Source organism: Arachis ipaensis, chromosome B1 (genome assembly GCF_059453495.1).
Source record: "Arachis ipaensis isolate K30076 ecotype BB chromosome B1, ASM5945349v1, whole genome shotgun sequence".
NCBI lineage: Eukaryota > Viridiplantae > Streptophyta > Magnoliopsida > Fabales > Fabaceae > Arachis > Arachis ipaensis.
Window position 1 is genome coordinate 136,878,702 of NC_142436.1, and position 16,906 is coordinate 136,895,607.

At 32.6% G+C, this 16,906-nt stretch overlaps 1 protein-coding gene, 1 non-coding gene and 2 pseudogenes across 5 annotated transcripts; all 4 read right to left on the reverse strand.

The window, feature by feature from the left end:
• Positions 1-1,894: 1,894 nt before the first annotated feature.
• Positions 1,895-7,402, reverse strand: LOC107635477 (protein FAR1-RELATED SEQUENCE 5-like). 4 transcript variants are annotated; one of them, XM_088501820.1, is made up of 6 exons: positions 7,311-7,402; positions 6,209-6,523; positions 5,564-5,967; positions 4,806-5,461; positions 3,818-3,943; positions 1,895-2,140 (listed from the first exon to the last, which is right to left on the reverse strand). In XM_088501820.1, exons 2-4 carry the CDS (start codon positions 6,376-6,378, stop codon positions 5,190-5,192), a joined length of 846 nt encoding a protein of 281 aa, XP_088357946.1. In that variant the 5' UTR covers positions 6,379-6,523; positions 7,311-7,402; the 3' UTR covers positions 1,895-2,140; positions 3,818-3,943; positions 4,806-5,189. The 4 variants fall into 4 exon arrangements, with proteins under 4 accessions (XP_088357946.1, XP_088357948.1, XP_088357947.1 ...); XM_088501822.1 differs by having other exon boundaries at positions 3,818-3,959; XM_088501821.1 differs by lacking the exon at positions 7,311-7,402 and adding an exon at positions 7,164-7,274.
• A 1,730-nt stretch (positions 7,403-9,132) lies between these two features.
• On the reverse strand, positions 9,133-15,916 carry LOC107612462 (putative plant SNARE 12; annotated as a pseudogene).
• On the reverse strand, positions 13,770-13,841 carry TRNAK-UUU (transfer RNA lysine (anticodon UUU)). The gene has a single exon. It is a non-coding gene; the product is annotated as a tRNA-Lys (tRNA).
• A 116-nt stretch (positions 15,917-16,032) lies between the features above and the next one.
• On the reverse strand, positions 16,033-16,546 carry LOC148578528 (uncharacterized; annotated as a pseudogene).
• Positions 16,547-16,906: the final 360 nt, after the last annotated feature.

Here is a 16,906-nt window from a genome sequence, read left to right on the forward strand (position 1 = left end):
GAGATACATAATAAAATTTTTTACCGTTGAGTCTGAATTCATGTAATATATATCTTTCTTGAATCTTGTTTGTGGTAATTCATTAAGCATGCATCAATAATAGTTGACCACCTTGATACAAGCAAAGCAAACAATTAATAATCAAATAGTTCAAGAATAAAATAAATACTTTATACTAAACAAAATATTGTGTTACTAACCCAATTATCTATATCATTTCGTGGCTTTAATCTTTGCGCATTAGTCCTTTTAAGGAAGACATTGTGCTGGCCATTAAATGTTGCCACAATCTTCTCTTCATCTTTCCTTTCGTCCATCACCCACTCGTATAATTTTTCAGTCATATTAGCATCCAATACTAATTCCTTAACAATTGGTTCTGACACCTCTATTGGTACATCTGTTGTTTGATTTAGGCATGTTATCTTTGAACCCAACACTTGCTGGGTTGGAACATCAATTGAATCCAAGGTCGTAGCTGTTAGAGGTGTTGGAGGTGCTGGAGGTGTTGGAGGAAATTCAACTCCAAGGTCGAAGGTAGGAATTGATGGTGAGTGTGTTTTCTTTTCATTCCGGCTGTGGATAATGCACAAAAAAGCAAGGATGTAATCAAACTAGAAACATATTTACGATTTACATTTCATGAAGATTTAGATTGTACTATGGGAAGGATAATCAAATTCGTTAGTCATTTATAATCAAACTCAATAAACATATATAATCAAAAACAGTAGTCAAATATAGCACCGAACCTGAGCATAATCAAACTCAGCAAACACATATAATCAAACTCAGCAGTCAAATATAGCATTGAACCTAAATATAGTTAAACTCGGTAAACATGTATAATCAAACTCAGATTATAATCAAACTTAGTAAACATGTATAATCAAACTCAGCAGTCAAATATAGCACTGAACCTGAATATAATCAAACTCAGTAAACATATATAATTAAACTCAGATTATAATCAAACTCAGTAGTCAAATATAGCACTAAACCTGAGTATAATCAAACTTTAAAAATATGTATAATCAAACTCAGAGTATAATCAAACTTTGTAAATATGTAAACATGTATAATCAAAGGAAGCAAGTAATTATTAATTTTTAACATCATGTACGAAAGTGAATGAAGTATACATGAGTGCTGAAAAGTCAAAACAGAGAATGGTGGGAATGCCAAAGTAACTTACTTTTCATTGGAACTTGTGTTTGCTCCTCCTTCTTGCTTCTTTTCTCTCTTTGATTTGTAGAGTCTTCTTGCCTCAATTCTTTTTTGTCCTTATTAGGACTGTCTACTATTTTTCTCTTTCCATTTTGTTGTCTTTTCACTTTGGTTGGTTTTGTAGAATCTTCTTACCTCAATTCTTTTTTATCCTTCTTAGGGCTGTCTACCACTTTTTTCTTTTCACTTTACTCTTTTTCCACTTTGGTGGCCTCTTTCACAACGCTTTTCTTTGGTCGAACTGGCTGTTTAGGCACAAGTTGCTCTTCTTTTGACCTAACCAGCCCCTATAAGACATGCATAATTAGTGAAAATTCATTCATTATGGATAGAAAATGAAATTTTAGAGAGCGGACAATGTAAGTACCGATGAACTTTTTCTTTCTAATGCTATTTGGGCAGAAATGAGTTCCTTTATCCAATGGGGAAGCCAAGGCGGTTGTGCTTCTTTCTCAAAATCAAAGGGTCCATATTTTTGCTTATGGAAGTATAAAATCTGAATTTTATTAATTAAAATTATATTATAATCGAACATGCTTTAGATAATAGTCAAAGAAAAAATTAGTTTAAATGAAAAATACCTGAAGCACATATATGCACCCATTCAAACTTGACACCACTTCTTCTTTAAAGTTGTTAACTCTATCAGCAAGGCCATCAACAATGCATCTAATCTAATTGTACTTCATTGGATTATCAACATCAATTACAAATAGAAAAATTTTATCCCGAGCTATTTTTGTATTTATTAGTAACAAAAATGTTATAAATGTATACAACAAGAAAGCTCTCCTAAATCTGGGACCCCCTCTTGGATTTTCTAATATGATTTGTCTCAAAGCATTTGGACTTTTTTTCTTGAACTCTAAAAGCATGGGCTCATGCTCTTTAGTTACCTCCTTGAGTAAGTCACCTATTTTAAAGAAAATAATGAGAGAAATATGATTATAATCAAAATCGGTAAACATGTATAATCAAACTCAAAGTATAATCAAACTCAGTAAATATGTATAATCAAACTCAGTAGTCAACATGATAATCAAACTCAGCATAGCACGATATTTTTAACATCAATAGCTTCAATATGTAAAAAGTTCAACAAGCAAGTCATCAGTAATGCAAGATTCATATTCAATATATAGTTATACTCCTATACCAATCAAGTGATATTAAAAATCAAATTTAATAGCAACATAATGAAGGATCTTAAAACATGTTATACAGCATGTTTGATTTATACAGTCAATCCTAATTAATAAAACCAAAGGATCTTAAAGAAGTTTTAATTATTACCATATGCACGCAATCCCAAGACAGTTACAACTGAATCCCAAGTAACATCTACTTTTCCTATTGGAGTGAGAAAATGAAATTTGGAGGGATTATAGGGATTTGCAAAGGCCAAAATCAAATCATGGTTTAAATTCTCCTTGGGAATACCCAAGAGAGATCCAAAACCCATTGCTCGGATTTCGTTGCGTTACCCATCATTCAAATAATCAGAAGAAAGTGTCGCTAACAAGTTTGGTGCGCTTCTCGTGTCAACATATATATAGCACTACATGAATGAAAATAGTAATCATATTCTAATCAAATCATAGATATAAAGTAGTAGCGTGCTCAGTTTCAATTCAAATTAGCAACTTGCAATTAGTTAAAATAATAAACATTTCAGTAAGGCAATAATGTAACATCTATATGAATAACATTGTAATCAAACTATGTAGTTGCTATATAGAATGAGAATAGTAGAATACTGAATCTCCCCTTTTCCCTTCTTATTAATTACCATTACTGCATTGCAGGAAAAAAAAAAGGATTAGATTAGAGTTCCTATTAGTGACACATTTTCTTATTAATTACCGTTACTAACACTTAATTTTTAGACCATGTTGACTATATATAACAAGAAGGAATGCTGTTTCTTGAATTGTGAATTGATGATGAACTGGTTTCCAACTAAAAGAACCTGTAGATTCTTCGTGCTTCTTTATTAATTGATTAATTAATTAATTTTCTAAACTTTAATAATTAATTATTAATAAGCGCTTAGCTTGTGACGTAGTGTTAATAATCAACCAGACCTATGTAAGACTAGTGTTGGAGGTTACTGTGAATAATGTTTTTACTTAATTAGTGCAATGCAGCTAGATATAGATCATGGACACATTGATAGCAACTTTATTGGAAACCCAAAATTATAGGTCAAACTTTGAAAGTTGCAAGTTAATCAACAGAAAAGACCAATAATTGGATCAAATGCAACTCACACTTCTCTTTACTGCACACACACACACACAGTGGCCATGTATCATGCTTTGGAATCATCACTTACAGTATGTGTTAGCTAAAGTGGCAAAATAAAATATTTGAACTCAACACTGCATTCAGTGGATATTATTTCTGAAATTCAGAGATAATAATCAAACACTAAAATACAGCATGTGTTAGCTATAGTAGCATTTGTTTCGTTGTATAAACTAATATTTAGTAATGCACTCTGCATAATAAAATCAGAGCATGCAAAGACCTTATCAGATGGAAAAAAATCTAGCATAAAAGATAAAAAAAAAAAATAAAGCCAAAATACCTTTCTCCACTCCATCTTCTTCAAAGTTTCTTTGGATACATTTTTTCTTTTATTTTCTTTGGTGTCCCTGTTTTCTGGTTCTCTTTCTACTCGTTTTGGTGCAGTCTTCTCTTGCATATTTCAAAACTAGAAAATTAAACAACTAAAATCCAATCAAATTCAAAAAGTAAAAAAAAGTTAAAACTCAATAATCAAATATCAAGTATGCTATAATCAAACATGCTGTAATATCATGTTTTAAAAGCCGAGCATAATTAAATAGACTCCAAATCATATCACAAAAATCCAGATATAATCAAACATGCTATAGATATCACATTTGTTTAAGTCTAAAAAAATGGAGACTTAGAAATTAAGGCATGAATATCCATGCCAAGTTTAAGCCTAGTTGGACCTCCGTCTTAGCAAGCTCGAAGGGCACTGCCAATGGCATAGTTATTTGGCATGAGGCCAGCAGAAATCATCTCTTTGAATAAAATACAAGCGTCATCAGGCATACCATTTTGTGCATATCCTGAAATCAAACAAGACTAGGAAACAGTGTTTCCTTTGGGGCATTTCAGCAAACAGCTTCCGTATGCAAAACAAATTGCCAATTCTGACATAAATGTTGACAAGAGTATTGGAAAACATCTAACTATGCTATAATATAATTTTTAAAAACTGAGCATAATCAAACTCATTTAGTATAATAATCAAACATACTCCAACTCATATCATCATAAAAATCCAGTTATAATCAATTAATAGTCTACTAATAATCAATTGTTAAAATTAGCACACTGAGACTTCAATTCAAAACCCTAACTTAAATATTTTTAGTACAAACTATGCACAACACAAATTCATTTATAGAAACTCAAAATGACGAAGAAAAATTCAGTCGAAGAAGCTGATAAAAGCTGAAAATGAATAAAAAAATGCTGTCGAAGAAGCTGATAGAATAAAACAAGGAAAATGCATAATGAAACAAGAAATAGAAATTTACCTTGCAGAATCAAACAAGGAAAATGCCGTCGATAAAATTCGTTCTTGAGACAGAGAGCACCACGCCTGAGACAGAGGTAGGAGAATCGCAACCGTGCCTGAAAGAGAGCAAAGGAGAATCGTGCCACTGGAGAGAGAGGGAAGGAGAATCGTGCCGCCGCAGAGAAAGGGAAGGAGAATCACCGTTGAGAATGAGGATGAGGAAGGAGTCGCGTCGGAGAGTGAAAGTGAGAGTAAGGGAAGGAGAAAGAAGAACATTGTTTCAGAGCGTGAAAGTAAGGTTGAGAGTGGGGTTTTTATTTTTAATTTTTGAATTTTGTATTTTGTATTGTATACATATATAAATACAGTGGCTGAAAATAGTGGCTGAATGTGGTATGCATGTTTAGCACAACCGAAACTGTTTTTCAATAGCAGAGGCAGTTGCACAAGGGATAATGGTATTGAAACTGGCAACATCCAATTCATATTCTTGTTGAGCTTTATTTGCAAGACGGTTGTCATATTGTGTTACAAATTGTTGCAAGTTGCTCTTTGAGGTTAGGTAGCCCTTCATAAATGCATGCATGCTTTCACTCATTTGAGTGATACGCATGCCTACCCAAAAACTGTTACTAAGAAAAATAAGGACCCACCTGTCACGTTCTTCGTACAAACCTGAAACCATAAAATGGGTATAATCAAATTTGTAAGGCATATTGATTAATAAATGATAAATAATCAAACAGTATATATAAGATAATCAAACTGATAAAATACCTGCTAACCAATTATTATCATGCAAACTGAATCTGTTGATAAAATCAATCCAAGAGCTCTCAAATGCTTCCTTAGATCTAGAATCCCACACAATATGTGTAATGTCAGCACTAATCTCGTTAAATTGCTTGCATGCTCCTATTTTTGCTGAAATTTTCTTCATGATATGCCAAATACACCATCGATATTGTGTCATTGGCAATGATTTTTCAATGACATTCCGCAAAACTTTGCATTGATCCGTCAATATGCCAATAGGCAGCTTGCCACCCATACATCGTATCCAACAATCAAATAACCAAACAAAGGAACTCTCTTCTTCGCATGAAAGAAGAGCGCAACCAAGTAGCAATGATTGGCCATGGTGGTTAACCCCAACAAATGAGACAAAAGGCATATCATACCTATAATAAAAACAAGAGAACATAATCAAACTGACTAAATCAAACAATCAAACTTAGTATATCATGCAGAGCAGTAGTAGCAAATTTATTCTATTCTACCTATCCCTATACATCAAACATATGCAAAAACAAGAGTACATAATCAAACTCAATATATTATGCACAGCAGCAGCAAATTCATTCTATTCTACCTATCCCTATCCATCAAACACATGCAAAAACCAAAGTATATATAATTAACTTAAAATATATAATTGTGGTGTTTCTCATTGTAACACCAGCTTGGTCATTGATCTCAGCTATCCGTTTGGCATGCAAGCTTAGTTCCCTATTCTTTCTCAGGGTCTTTGTCATGCTAGGACTAATAGCATGGTTGTGTTGGATATTCACAAAGGTTAACACATATTCCATCTTCTTATCCCTTTTCACAATAATCCTAACTTTACAATTTTGGCTTGAAAGTTGGATTTGTCTTCTTTAGTGGATCAATTTATTATCTTCGATAATCAGTTCTAGAACATACAGAGGAGGATGCCATTCCTATGCTTGGAACAACCTAAACCATAGATAATCAAAAATTTAAAATCAAATCAGGCATAAAAACGCTCTCAATTTTCTATGAATGAACAAGACAAATTAGTTGTCAAGTACTGAACCTGAGTATAATCAAACTCAATAAACATGTATAATCAAACTCAGTAGTCAAATATAACACTAATCCTAAATATAATCAAACTCGGTAAATATCATAATCAAATTTAATAGTCAAATATAACACTAAACCCCAACACATTCATAGAATCAGCATCATCATCTAATCTAAGCAAATGCAGAAATTTCAAACATGCAAACTACCAATTTGACTACAATCCAGAAGCTAAACATTTTTTTCATTACACAAATTTATAACATAAACTTTTCAGGATATAATCACATAACGTACATGATGTAAAAGGATCTAAATGACATAATGAAGCCATATATATCAGAAGCATAAGCCTAAGATAACAAGAATCAAAAACCCTAAGATATAATCAAAAAATTAAAATCAAATCAAGAATAAAAAATTAACATATGAAGTAAATTAAACATAAATCTCATCAATTCGAGTTTGTAGATTCCATTGAATCAAAACTTATAGTCAAAACCCTAAGATAACAAGAACTAAAAACAGCGCAAAGCAAAACAAAGAGAACCGTGGAGAAGAGAAGAAAGTGAGTAGTGAGGTTGGCGCAATCGAAAAGAAGAGAATTGAAGGGCATGCAATGAAACCCTTTATGCAAGAAGAGAAGAAATCGCAAGAGGTGAAAGTGGCTGAAAGGTAGTGTACAAATAGCACTAACCTGTATCAGAGGTAAAAGGTTCTCCATTAACCTCATTTGACCACGTGCAGGTTAAAACTCACCATACTTCACTTGATCTTAGTCCAAAAACCGGGAAAGCTATGTTTTAATTATTCAATATTTTCTTTTATACTAAAACCTCGTCTCTTTCTTCGTGCTCTTCTCGATGTAAGACTAACCAAACTAAACCTTCTAAACTATAAGCGTAGTGCCAAGAGCTTTTTTCCGCATACAATGCATTTGTCGTCCAAAATTGCTGTGCCTCTGATGTCTAACAAAAACATTGATTAACAACTGAAAAACATGGCTAAATGCCTAAATCTTTCATCAAGGTTTACTTAGTTAACTTATATTGCAAGTACCTAGCTAGACAAAATAGTGCAACAGGAAAATAAAATTCAGAATTCGTGTTATATGGGATAATTTTCACACCCATAATGTAACATCCAAATTTAAGAACTATTTTAAATATCTAATTTTGTTTATTAAAGCTTTTTGTATGCGTTTTATGATATCTTTCTTATTTTTTCATAAGTTTCATTAATATAATAACATATGGTTTTCAGTTAGTTTATTATCATATAAATAACCACAATAAGACAATTAACACGGTTCTAAAAACATGAGAGTTATTGCTTTATGTAATCAATTTTCGGTTCCTCATGGATGTTATCTTCGTGTTTGTTATCATAGGAGCACATGTTGAAAGATAATTTGCAAGTAAACCATTTTGACTTATTACAGGCAATTTTTTAAGTTAAATTTAGACAGTATAATGATCCTTTTTGCAAGTAAGTTACATCTCATCAATCTGTCAAAAAAAAGGTTACATCTCATCAACATTAATTTTTCACATCATTCACACCTGAAAAATGGCCTCTTAATACATGCCAAAAGTATAATGAAGCGAATATCGTACATGCAATTTATAAACCCATCCTACAGAAAATGTTAAGGATAAGTGGCGGGCAAATTATAGAAAAGTCAAAAGTCATTAAACAATGACTTCTTAATACTAAAGTCATAAGTTATTTATATTAACAACTTAGGAATTAACATAGGATGAAGACCATGTAAAACCATTAAAAAAAAAAGGAAAGCAAAATAGCAACTCTAAAGCACAACTATACTATGACTTCTAAGGCAGCATAATAGTTTGCGTTTGTAATTGTAGGAGCATGTATTGTTCAAGCAGGATCCCTTGTTAACCTGCATGAAATTCTTTTAGTTAGATTAGATATAGACAGTAAAATGATCCTGTTGCAAGTTATTTCTCATTAACATCAAATTTTCACAGCATTTTCACCCACAAAACAGCCTCTTAATACATGCTAAAAGTAGAGTGAATTTAATATGGTATAGTTTGAGAAAAGGAACGAATATTCAGGGGGAAAAAAGGAACAAGTGCAAATGCAAGCGCAAGCATAACTTAGAATACATGTAATTTACAAACAGATCCTACAGAAATTGTTGAAAAGATGAATGTGTAGATTACAGAAATATTCATAACATAAAACTCCTTTGAATGAGACATGTACACACCACATATGACATATAGACAGTAGACTAGTAGAGTATTGTTTCTTTCCTATCCCCTACGATTTCCCAATGTTAAATAAAGAAAAATGGCACAAAGTTGTTCCTCTGTGATTTACATACAAGTACAGAACCACAAACAGGATATGCAAGAAATTTTAAAAATTTCAAATTACAGAGACCAAAATGAATGCCCCCTCAAAGCAATCCTCTCATAGTGACAGGTACAAGAATCAAGTTGGTAGGAATAGGATGGAGAAAACTCTTTCTTCAAATAATGTTGGAATCAATCAAAATGTTCTCTGCTCCTTAGATACAAAAGTCTCCTGGTCTGAGCTGGAGGAGCCAATCCCGAAATATCCGTAATATCTTTGTTGTTGGGATTCAAGATCTGCAGAGCCCAGCAAAAATAGAAGTTTAGAGCAGCACTATAAATGCTTCTTTAAAATAAATTGTTGGAGCATCTTGGTTTAGTAATTTTTAACACATGAATATAGTACCTTCACCACAATAATGGCGATTACACCTCAGATGATAAGGAATAGGAAAAGCATAATGCACTTGCCTGTAGCTACCTGATAATGGGGAAAGATAGTTTAGTTACATGACACTATTGAAGCAAAGAAGATAATGCATGTAAGAAACAAAAAACACAGTGACCTTTCTACGAATCTCCTTCACAAGTTGGGATGCCTTAATTGAGAACTGAATAGAGTCAAGCTCATTGACAATGCAACCCATTTGCTCAGTCTGTGGTATTTAGAAACAAAAAGGTTAAAAATGTGATAGTTTAGACTCCATTCTTAAAACATGCAAGAAGTAAATCAGACTTCAATGGTTTGGCATACAACCTACATGTTTTGAAGGGTTAAGAACAAAGCTGCCGGGGAAATGGAGTCAAAAGTCTGAATTAATTCACCTGCTTAGATCTTTCAATAGCCTGATCAGTTTCGTCCATTTGTATGGCATTGTAGTTCAACTACAACTTCCACTGAACATTTTACCTGAAGCCAATTCAACATTTTCTTCAGCTGTAGGTTCACCTGCTCCCATATCAAAAAGCTCAATTTTCTTATTGTGTAGCTGTTAAACATAAACTATAAAAGTGACAGTACAAATCCTCCTTTCATAACTCAGAGGACTAAGGCCAATCTGAGTAAACAGCTTAATTAAACTTTTTTTGAAAAAATAGCTTAAATAATAAATAACTATATATAATAAGTTATTTTGTGTTTGGGTTTTTAGTTCTAAAAGTACTTATTTTATAGAAGAGTTACACTATATGTATACCAAAATCAGCCACCAAAGTCAGCTACCAATATAAATACATGCTGAAATACAAATACACAGTGAAAATAAATTAAATCACATATGTATTTATACATGTAGGGCCCAATTGTATGTTAACAGAAATTTTTATTCAGACTAGATAAATAGAAATATCAATATTTACTTCCGTTTTTCTCAATGCCACATATGAGTTTAGCTCCTTGATCTGCAAGGACAACTACATGTTAGAATATGAATTGGCTGCTTGAATGCATGAAGATACAATGCACAAAATCAAAAGCTTTTGAGGAACAAATGTAGATCACTTATTTGATGTCATGACAATGCTGAGAAAGTAATTGCTATGCTATCTAATTATTCATAAAGCTGTTACTGTTGAAAGCATGATATGATGCTTTTACTTATTCAGGATACATGAAGGATTTTGCATCCCTTTCCAAACTGATGGATATAGATACTATATTCGCAACATAAGCAAGAAAAAAGAAAAAAAATGTTTTGGGCATTGACCATCGATTGATTTTCGTCATTGAGTTGCTTGTTCACTTATGGGGGATTTCTTCCCTCCCCGTCTTTAATTTCACGATCAAACTCCTTTATCAACCTGAAACCAGAACATAACGTTTCATATTTTAACAATGATGGGAAAAGCCTTCAAAAGGAAATTTTCAAATATGTCAAAATAGCATAAATTTTCACTTTTTGGTAGTGTCATATGGGAAAGAAAAATTACTTCAATCATTTACACCTTGTGAAATATGGATGTAAAATCTAATAGATAACTCATGTCTCCTATATTTGATATGAGAAACTCTTAAGAACTAGTAACTTTTAATATTTTTTGCCATCATTTGACTAGCACAAATACTAAATTGTTATTTTATTAATTTATGTGTGTAAATTCTAAAAAATATAAGTGTAAATTATATTGATTTATAGGTGCAAACTGTATTGATTCATGTGTGCAAAACTCTAATAAATATAGATATAAATTATATATTTTTTGTGTGCAAAACGTATGTAAATATAAGTGTAAATTATTGTTGGCTAAATGCTGGCAAAAAATAATAATATTTGCTGGGCCATGTAACATTGCTCATTTGATATTAGTGGTAGCAAACTAAATTCCACCATGCCAACCTATGAGGAAAATCAAATCATGAAAGTGGATATTTTGTATAAAACTGATCTTTTCCTTCAGACTAAAATTTGTATTTGTGGGATCTCACTGAGTGAGTCACTGCAACTACATAAAATGTACATTGCTTACCTTTTGCATTCCCTCATCTTCTGCGTGAGATCTTCCAATTGACTACTTTGTCTATGGGAATCTTTAATTTTATCCGGCCTCTGGAAGCCATTTCTGGAAGAAAGTAAATTCATTAAAAATAAATAAATAAACACAAACACTTCGCTACCACCATGATCATGCATTTCCACTGTAACCACTAGCCTCCTATCAAGCCCTATCCTTATTCCTTTTATAGCCAAAGCAGGCAACGTTGTTCTTTAAAACCCCTCTCTCAAGCATCATTAAACCTGAAGTCCCCCAAAAACAACATTCATCACACTTCTCACGACTCAAATTCAATTATAGTTACATTTCAACCAGTAATCATCCCAATTTCAACAATCATTCAAAACCTAAAGACCTATTCTACCAGCAACGTTAATCACATTCCAAACACATGCACAATATATGACAGCTGTTTTAAATATTTGTGATATGAAAAGATTAAATATTATTTATAAGATATTAATTTATATTTTTATTATGTTTAATTTAGTTTGATATATTTTAATTTTATTAATTTATTTACTAAATTGAGTTTTTATGTTATAGGTTTAGAATTTTTTTATTTTAATTTAATAAGAAGTTATAAATAATTAAATACTTGATAAATTATTACAGTAATAATTCAGTGATTAGAGATGTGAAAACTATTTTTTGATTTCGTAATGAAAAGGACAATTTACCAAAATAAATAATTTAGCTTCTAATTTTATCAAAATACACATTTTACAAAATAGATACTAAACTGCAAATAATCTGCGGTAGGAGTGTCGTCGCAGTTTGTGTGTGTGAATTGCAAACGTCCATAAACTGCGATCCTTTTTGTTCCTGTATCTCCATTTTGTTGCTCTGCATCACCATGCATCACTATACCCTAACATTAGTCCCACTGTATTGCTTGATTCTCCCATCATGCTCCCCAATTCTCAGGTTATTCCGCTTTCTCTTTTTTTTTTATATATGTTTTTTTTGTTGATTTTTTCAGCAACCTTTTTTATTATTTTGTTTCAATTTTATCAAAAGATCAATTTTGTTGGGCTTGTGATGTTGTATTTATTTATTTAGTTTTGTTTTCATTCTTTTTATGCTATGTCTTCTCTAACTATTGACTCATTTCATTGGCTAAGTTCTCTATCATTTGATGATCAAGGGAATCTCAATGATGCTGCTGATTCTTACTTCTAAGTTTAAGAATAGTTTATTTTTATATAATATCAAATATGAAATAAATTACAATCTTAAAATAATTAATTGCATTTATATAGATCAACCATTAAAAAATAAGACTAGTAAGTTAATCTATTATTTACCATAACTCTTTTAATTTTTTTGGTGACTATAACTCTTTTAAATTAGGTAGTACGTATTCAGTACTAAATAAAAAAATTTAACAAATATACTTTTTCAATCCTAAATTTTAGAAATAAATTTACTATAAATTTAACAAATATATTTCATGTTTGATATTATATAAAAATAAATTGTTAACTTAATAAAAAAATAAATAACTAAAAACGTACATTTAATAAAAATATAATTTTATATTTTAAAATATTAAAAAATACATTTTAAAAATAGACCGCCTAAATATATTTTTATTATTTTCAACATTTAAAAATAAGGTATCTTTTAAAAAAATTTAAATGTGAAAAATTGAAAATAAAAATTATTTTTAAAAAATAAAAATAAAAAATGAAATCTAAACCTATTCTTAACAACCCCTTCTCTCTTTTTGTGAAACATCCAAGCTTATTATTATTTAAGTAGGAATATTTAATATGATCATTCCTTATCCATCCAGCTGCTCTATTTTGTAGGCGTCTTATCGTCTCATTTTGCAGGTGTCAGTGGGCAGATATAAAAAGATAATTTCAATCTCCAATTTGCAGGCACCATGACTGAAATGATGTACAATTTCATTTTGTATTTAAAAAAATAATCATTTTATTTTATTTATTTATATAAAAAGCAAAAACCACACCTTGGTCGTCAAGCGTCAGGAGACTTCCCACTGATAAAATGTCAAACATGGGTGAAGCACTGAAATTGATAAAAATTATGCTAAAATTGAAGGTCCATGTTGATAAAATGTCAAACATGGGTGAAGCACTGAAACTGGTAAAAATTATGCTAAAATTGAAGGTCCATGTTGAAAAAATGTTCAACTGCAAAACCGGGTTTATTTGTGAACAAGTGAAATCATGAGAAAATTAGTTAAAATGTTGAGAAGTTCCTTCTGTTTATCATTATTTTATAATGCTTAATTTAGTTTGATATATTTTAATTTTTTATTTATTCACTGAAGTTTAAGATATTCAATTGCGAGACCGAGTTGTTAACGCCGTCTGTGGGGATCGAACCCACGACCACGTGGTTAAAAGCCACGCGCTCTACCGCTGAGCTAAGACGGCATGTATTTTTAAGTTTACATAATTATTAATATAATTAAATTATGTAAATTAATTTGAAAAAGGAAAACAACTATTAAGATATGTTTTCATTTTAATGTGTTTTTTTCGGTATTTAATTAAGAAAAAATAAAAATAAGAGATAAAAATAAAATAATAAAAATAAAAATACAAATTAAACGTACCCTAATATTTTAATTTCTTACTAACGAACTTCTTTGAATTGTGATAATTGGACAAAAAAAAATTACATAATTTCATTTATTTGAGAAAAATATTTATTTATCCACTCAAACTTTACTAAAACTCATTTGTTTTATTTCTTTTTATGCTAATATTTATTCTTTTTCTTAAAATATGTCCTTTTAAAAATAATTTGACAATTGTTTTAAAAATAAAAGAATATATAATAATATATCAAGGTTTGTCGTTAATTGAGAGAGTCTTGAATAGGTAGTTGAAAACAATACCTATTTTGAGTTACTGAAATATTGATTTGGACCTGAACGTGAGGTCCAAATTCCTTTGTGTGGTGGCGTTTGGCACCTGTCTAAGTTTTTCGTGAGGAGGTGGGGATGGTACCTGTCAGTGTATTTATAGTAGAGTCGATAACCACCTTTGTTGGAATAGTTTCATTTTTTCTGATGAATAACTGTTCCCTTTATCTTAAAAGTTTGTTAGAACTTATCTTATCAAGAGAAGATAAAGATTCCAGTCGAGATTCTCAGATGTATACATCTAGGGGTGGCAATATGTACCTTACCTGCGGGTACCTAATTCGACCCCATCCGGTCGGGTAGGGTTGCCAACCCGATCCGCAACGGGTAGAGTAGAGTGCGGGTAGGGTAGGGTGCGGGTTGAACCTCAACCCTACCCGACCAACCCGCACTCTATATATGTATATGTTATATACTTATATAAAAATATGTTTTAAGTAGATGTTAAACCAAAAACCTCTCACTAAATAAAAAAGATCCTTAGCCATTAAAAGAAAATCATTAATTGATAATTTAATATTTTTTTTACATAAAAGTTAATTCTATTTTAAATTATCATCAAGTTATAGTTAAGAGCGGATAGAATTAAGGTTAAAATATTCTTAATCCGCGAGTAGAGTTAGGGTTAGATCCAAATTCTACCTTATCTTACCCATTGCCACTCCTAAATACATTATCTCTGTTGAGTTTGCCTTTTATTTATTGGGTCAGAATATAAACAATACCAAAAAATCAAAATGACAAATGACATGAATAAATTAATTAGAGAAATGATACATACTAAAACCGTTTAATCTACCTATCATGCCCGTGCTTGTTAAAAAAGAATGAAAACATGTTATTAGAAAGTGAACGATCTTATATTATTACATAAATAACCATTCTAGAATTAAGAACATCTAAGTTAGGTTGTATATTATATACTAATATGAATATGCTAGCCTTGCTACTTGCTAGTAGGAACTTTCTTTCCATCCTCCAATATCTTCACCAATAAATTTCTATTCCACCTATGCCAAAAGATCACCCAAAAAAAGAAAAAGAGGTAACTACCAAATCGGTACCCGGAAGATTCTGACGCTGACAAAATGGTACCTGACTTTTGTTATTGACAAAATAGTCCCTAAAAAATTTTAAAATTTGACAAGCGTGTCCCTGAGCTCGCCGGAGCAAATCTCCGGCAAGCACAATACTGACATGGCCACCGTATTTTGGTGACCTGGCAAGCCACCTCCCAAACCCTAATTCCTCCTTCCCCAACGCAGACTCCCTTTCCTCTTCCTCCCCATTGCAGCCCCCAATACACACTCCCCCCTTCCCTTTCCTTCTCCATCGCAGCCCTCTTCCCTCTCCCTTTCCTCCTTCCCCATCGCAGCCCTCTTCCCTCTCCCTTTCCTCCTTCCCTAACGCAGACTCCCCCTCCATCTTCCTCCCCATCGCAGCCCACCCCCTACCCAACGCAACCCCCTCTCCCTCCCTCCATCGCAACCCCCTTTTCTCTTCCTCCCATCGCAGCCCCCTAACGTACACTCTCCCTTCCCTTTTCCTCTCCATCGCAGCCCACTTCCCTCTTCCTCTCATCGCAGATCATATAAAGACACAGATAGAAAAAGAAGAAAAAAATTCAGTTACAAACCCCCCCCCCCCCAATTTCTTTTCTTTTGATCATACATCCAGATTCACAATGACCAACACATTCACAATAATCGCAAAAAACAGCAGAGGAAGAGAAGGATATCAATTGCTATAATAAGCAAAACCAAGAAAATCACGAAGACAAAATTATAGATGAACATCAAAAGCGTGACCCAGAGGTAAGTGATGAACAAAACGCTTGAAGACTTTGGAGATTGCGAAGACGGTGGAGAAAAAGGAGACATCTTTGTTGGTGTAGAGGGAAGCGACGGTGAAGACGACGGCGGTGATGGAGAGGAGAGAGAAGGCGAAGAGGAAGAGAAGGTAGCAGAACTGGATTGTGAGGAGAAGAGTCCATTCATGGTTAGCCTGGGAAGAGTCCTGATAAGGGTTCTGAAACTGAGTGAGAAATGGGTGTGTGAAGAGTGAGTGTGCGAGGATTGCGAATCAGAGAGGAAAAATTAGGGTTAGGGTTATGAGATAGAACGTCTTCAGTGATCTTTTTGAAATTGAGATTGATTCTCTCAAGATTTCTGGGATGTTCAGGAATTGCAGCTCCTCTAGTGCTAGATCCATTATTCCTTCTTCTTCTTATTTTTCTTCTTCTTCTTCTCAAATTCTCGTTTTGGTTTGTGAATGCTGTGAAAGGATGTGATTTTGAGGTATCAGATTTTTGTTCTTCTTCGTTACATAAATGAGATGAGATGAGATGATATGAGAGGCAGGGAAAGGGAAGAGGGCTGCGATGGGAAAGGAAAGGGAAGGGGGAGTGTGTATTGGGGGCTGTAATGGGGAGGAAGAGGAAAGGGAGTCTGCGTTGGGGAAGGAAGAATTAGGGTTTGGGAGGTGGCTTGCCAGGTCACCAAAATACGGTGGCCATGTCAGCATTGTGCTTGCCGGAAATTTGCTCCGGCGAGCTCGGGGACACGCTTGTCA

Bases quoted from the DNA above. Each gene is read 5' to 3' on its own strand.
- LOC107635477 (XM_088501820.1), bottom strand. From the start codon at position 6,378: ATGGAATATGTGTTAACCTTTGTGAATATCCAACACAACCATGCTATT. The intron at 5,968-6,208 runs GTTAATTATATA...TTTTTATTATAG, and splicing joins ACCACAATTATATATTTTAA to GTATGATATGCCTTTTGTCT. The intron at 5,462-5,563 runs GTATTTTATCAG...TTATGGTTTCAG, and splicing joins TGATAATAATTGGTTAGCAG to GTTTGTACGAAGAACGTGAC.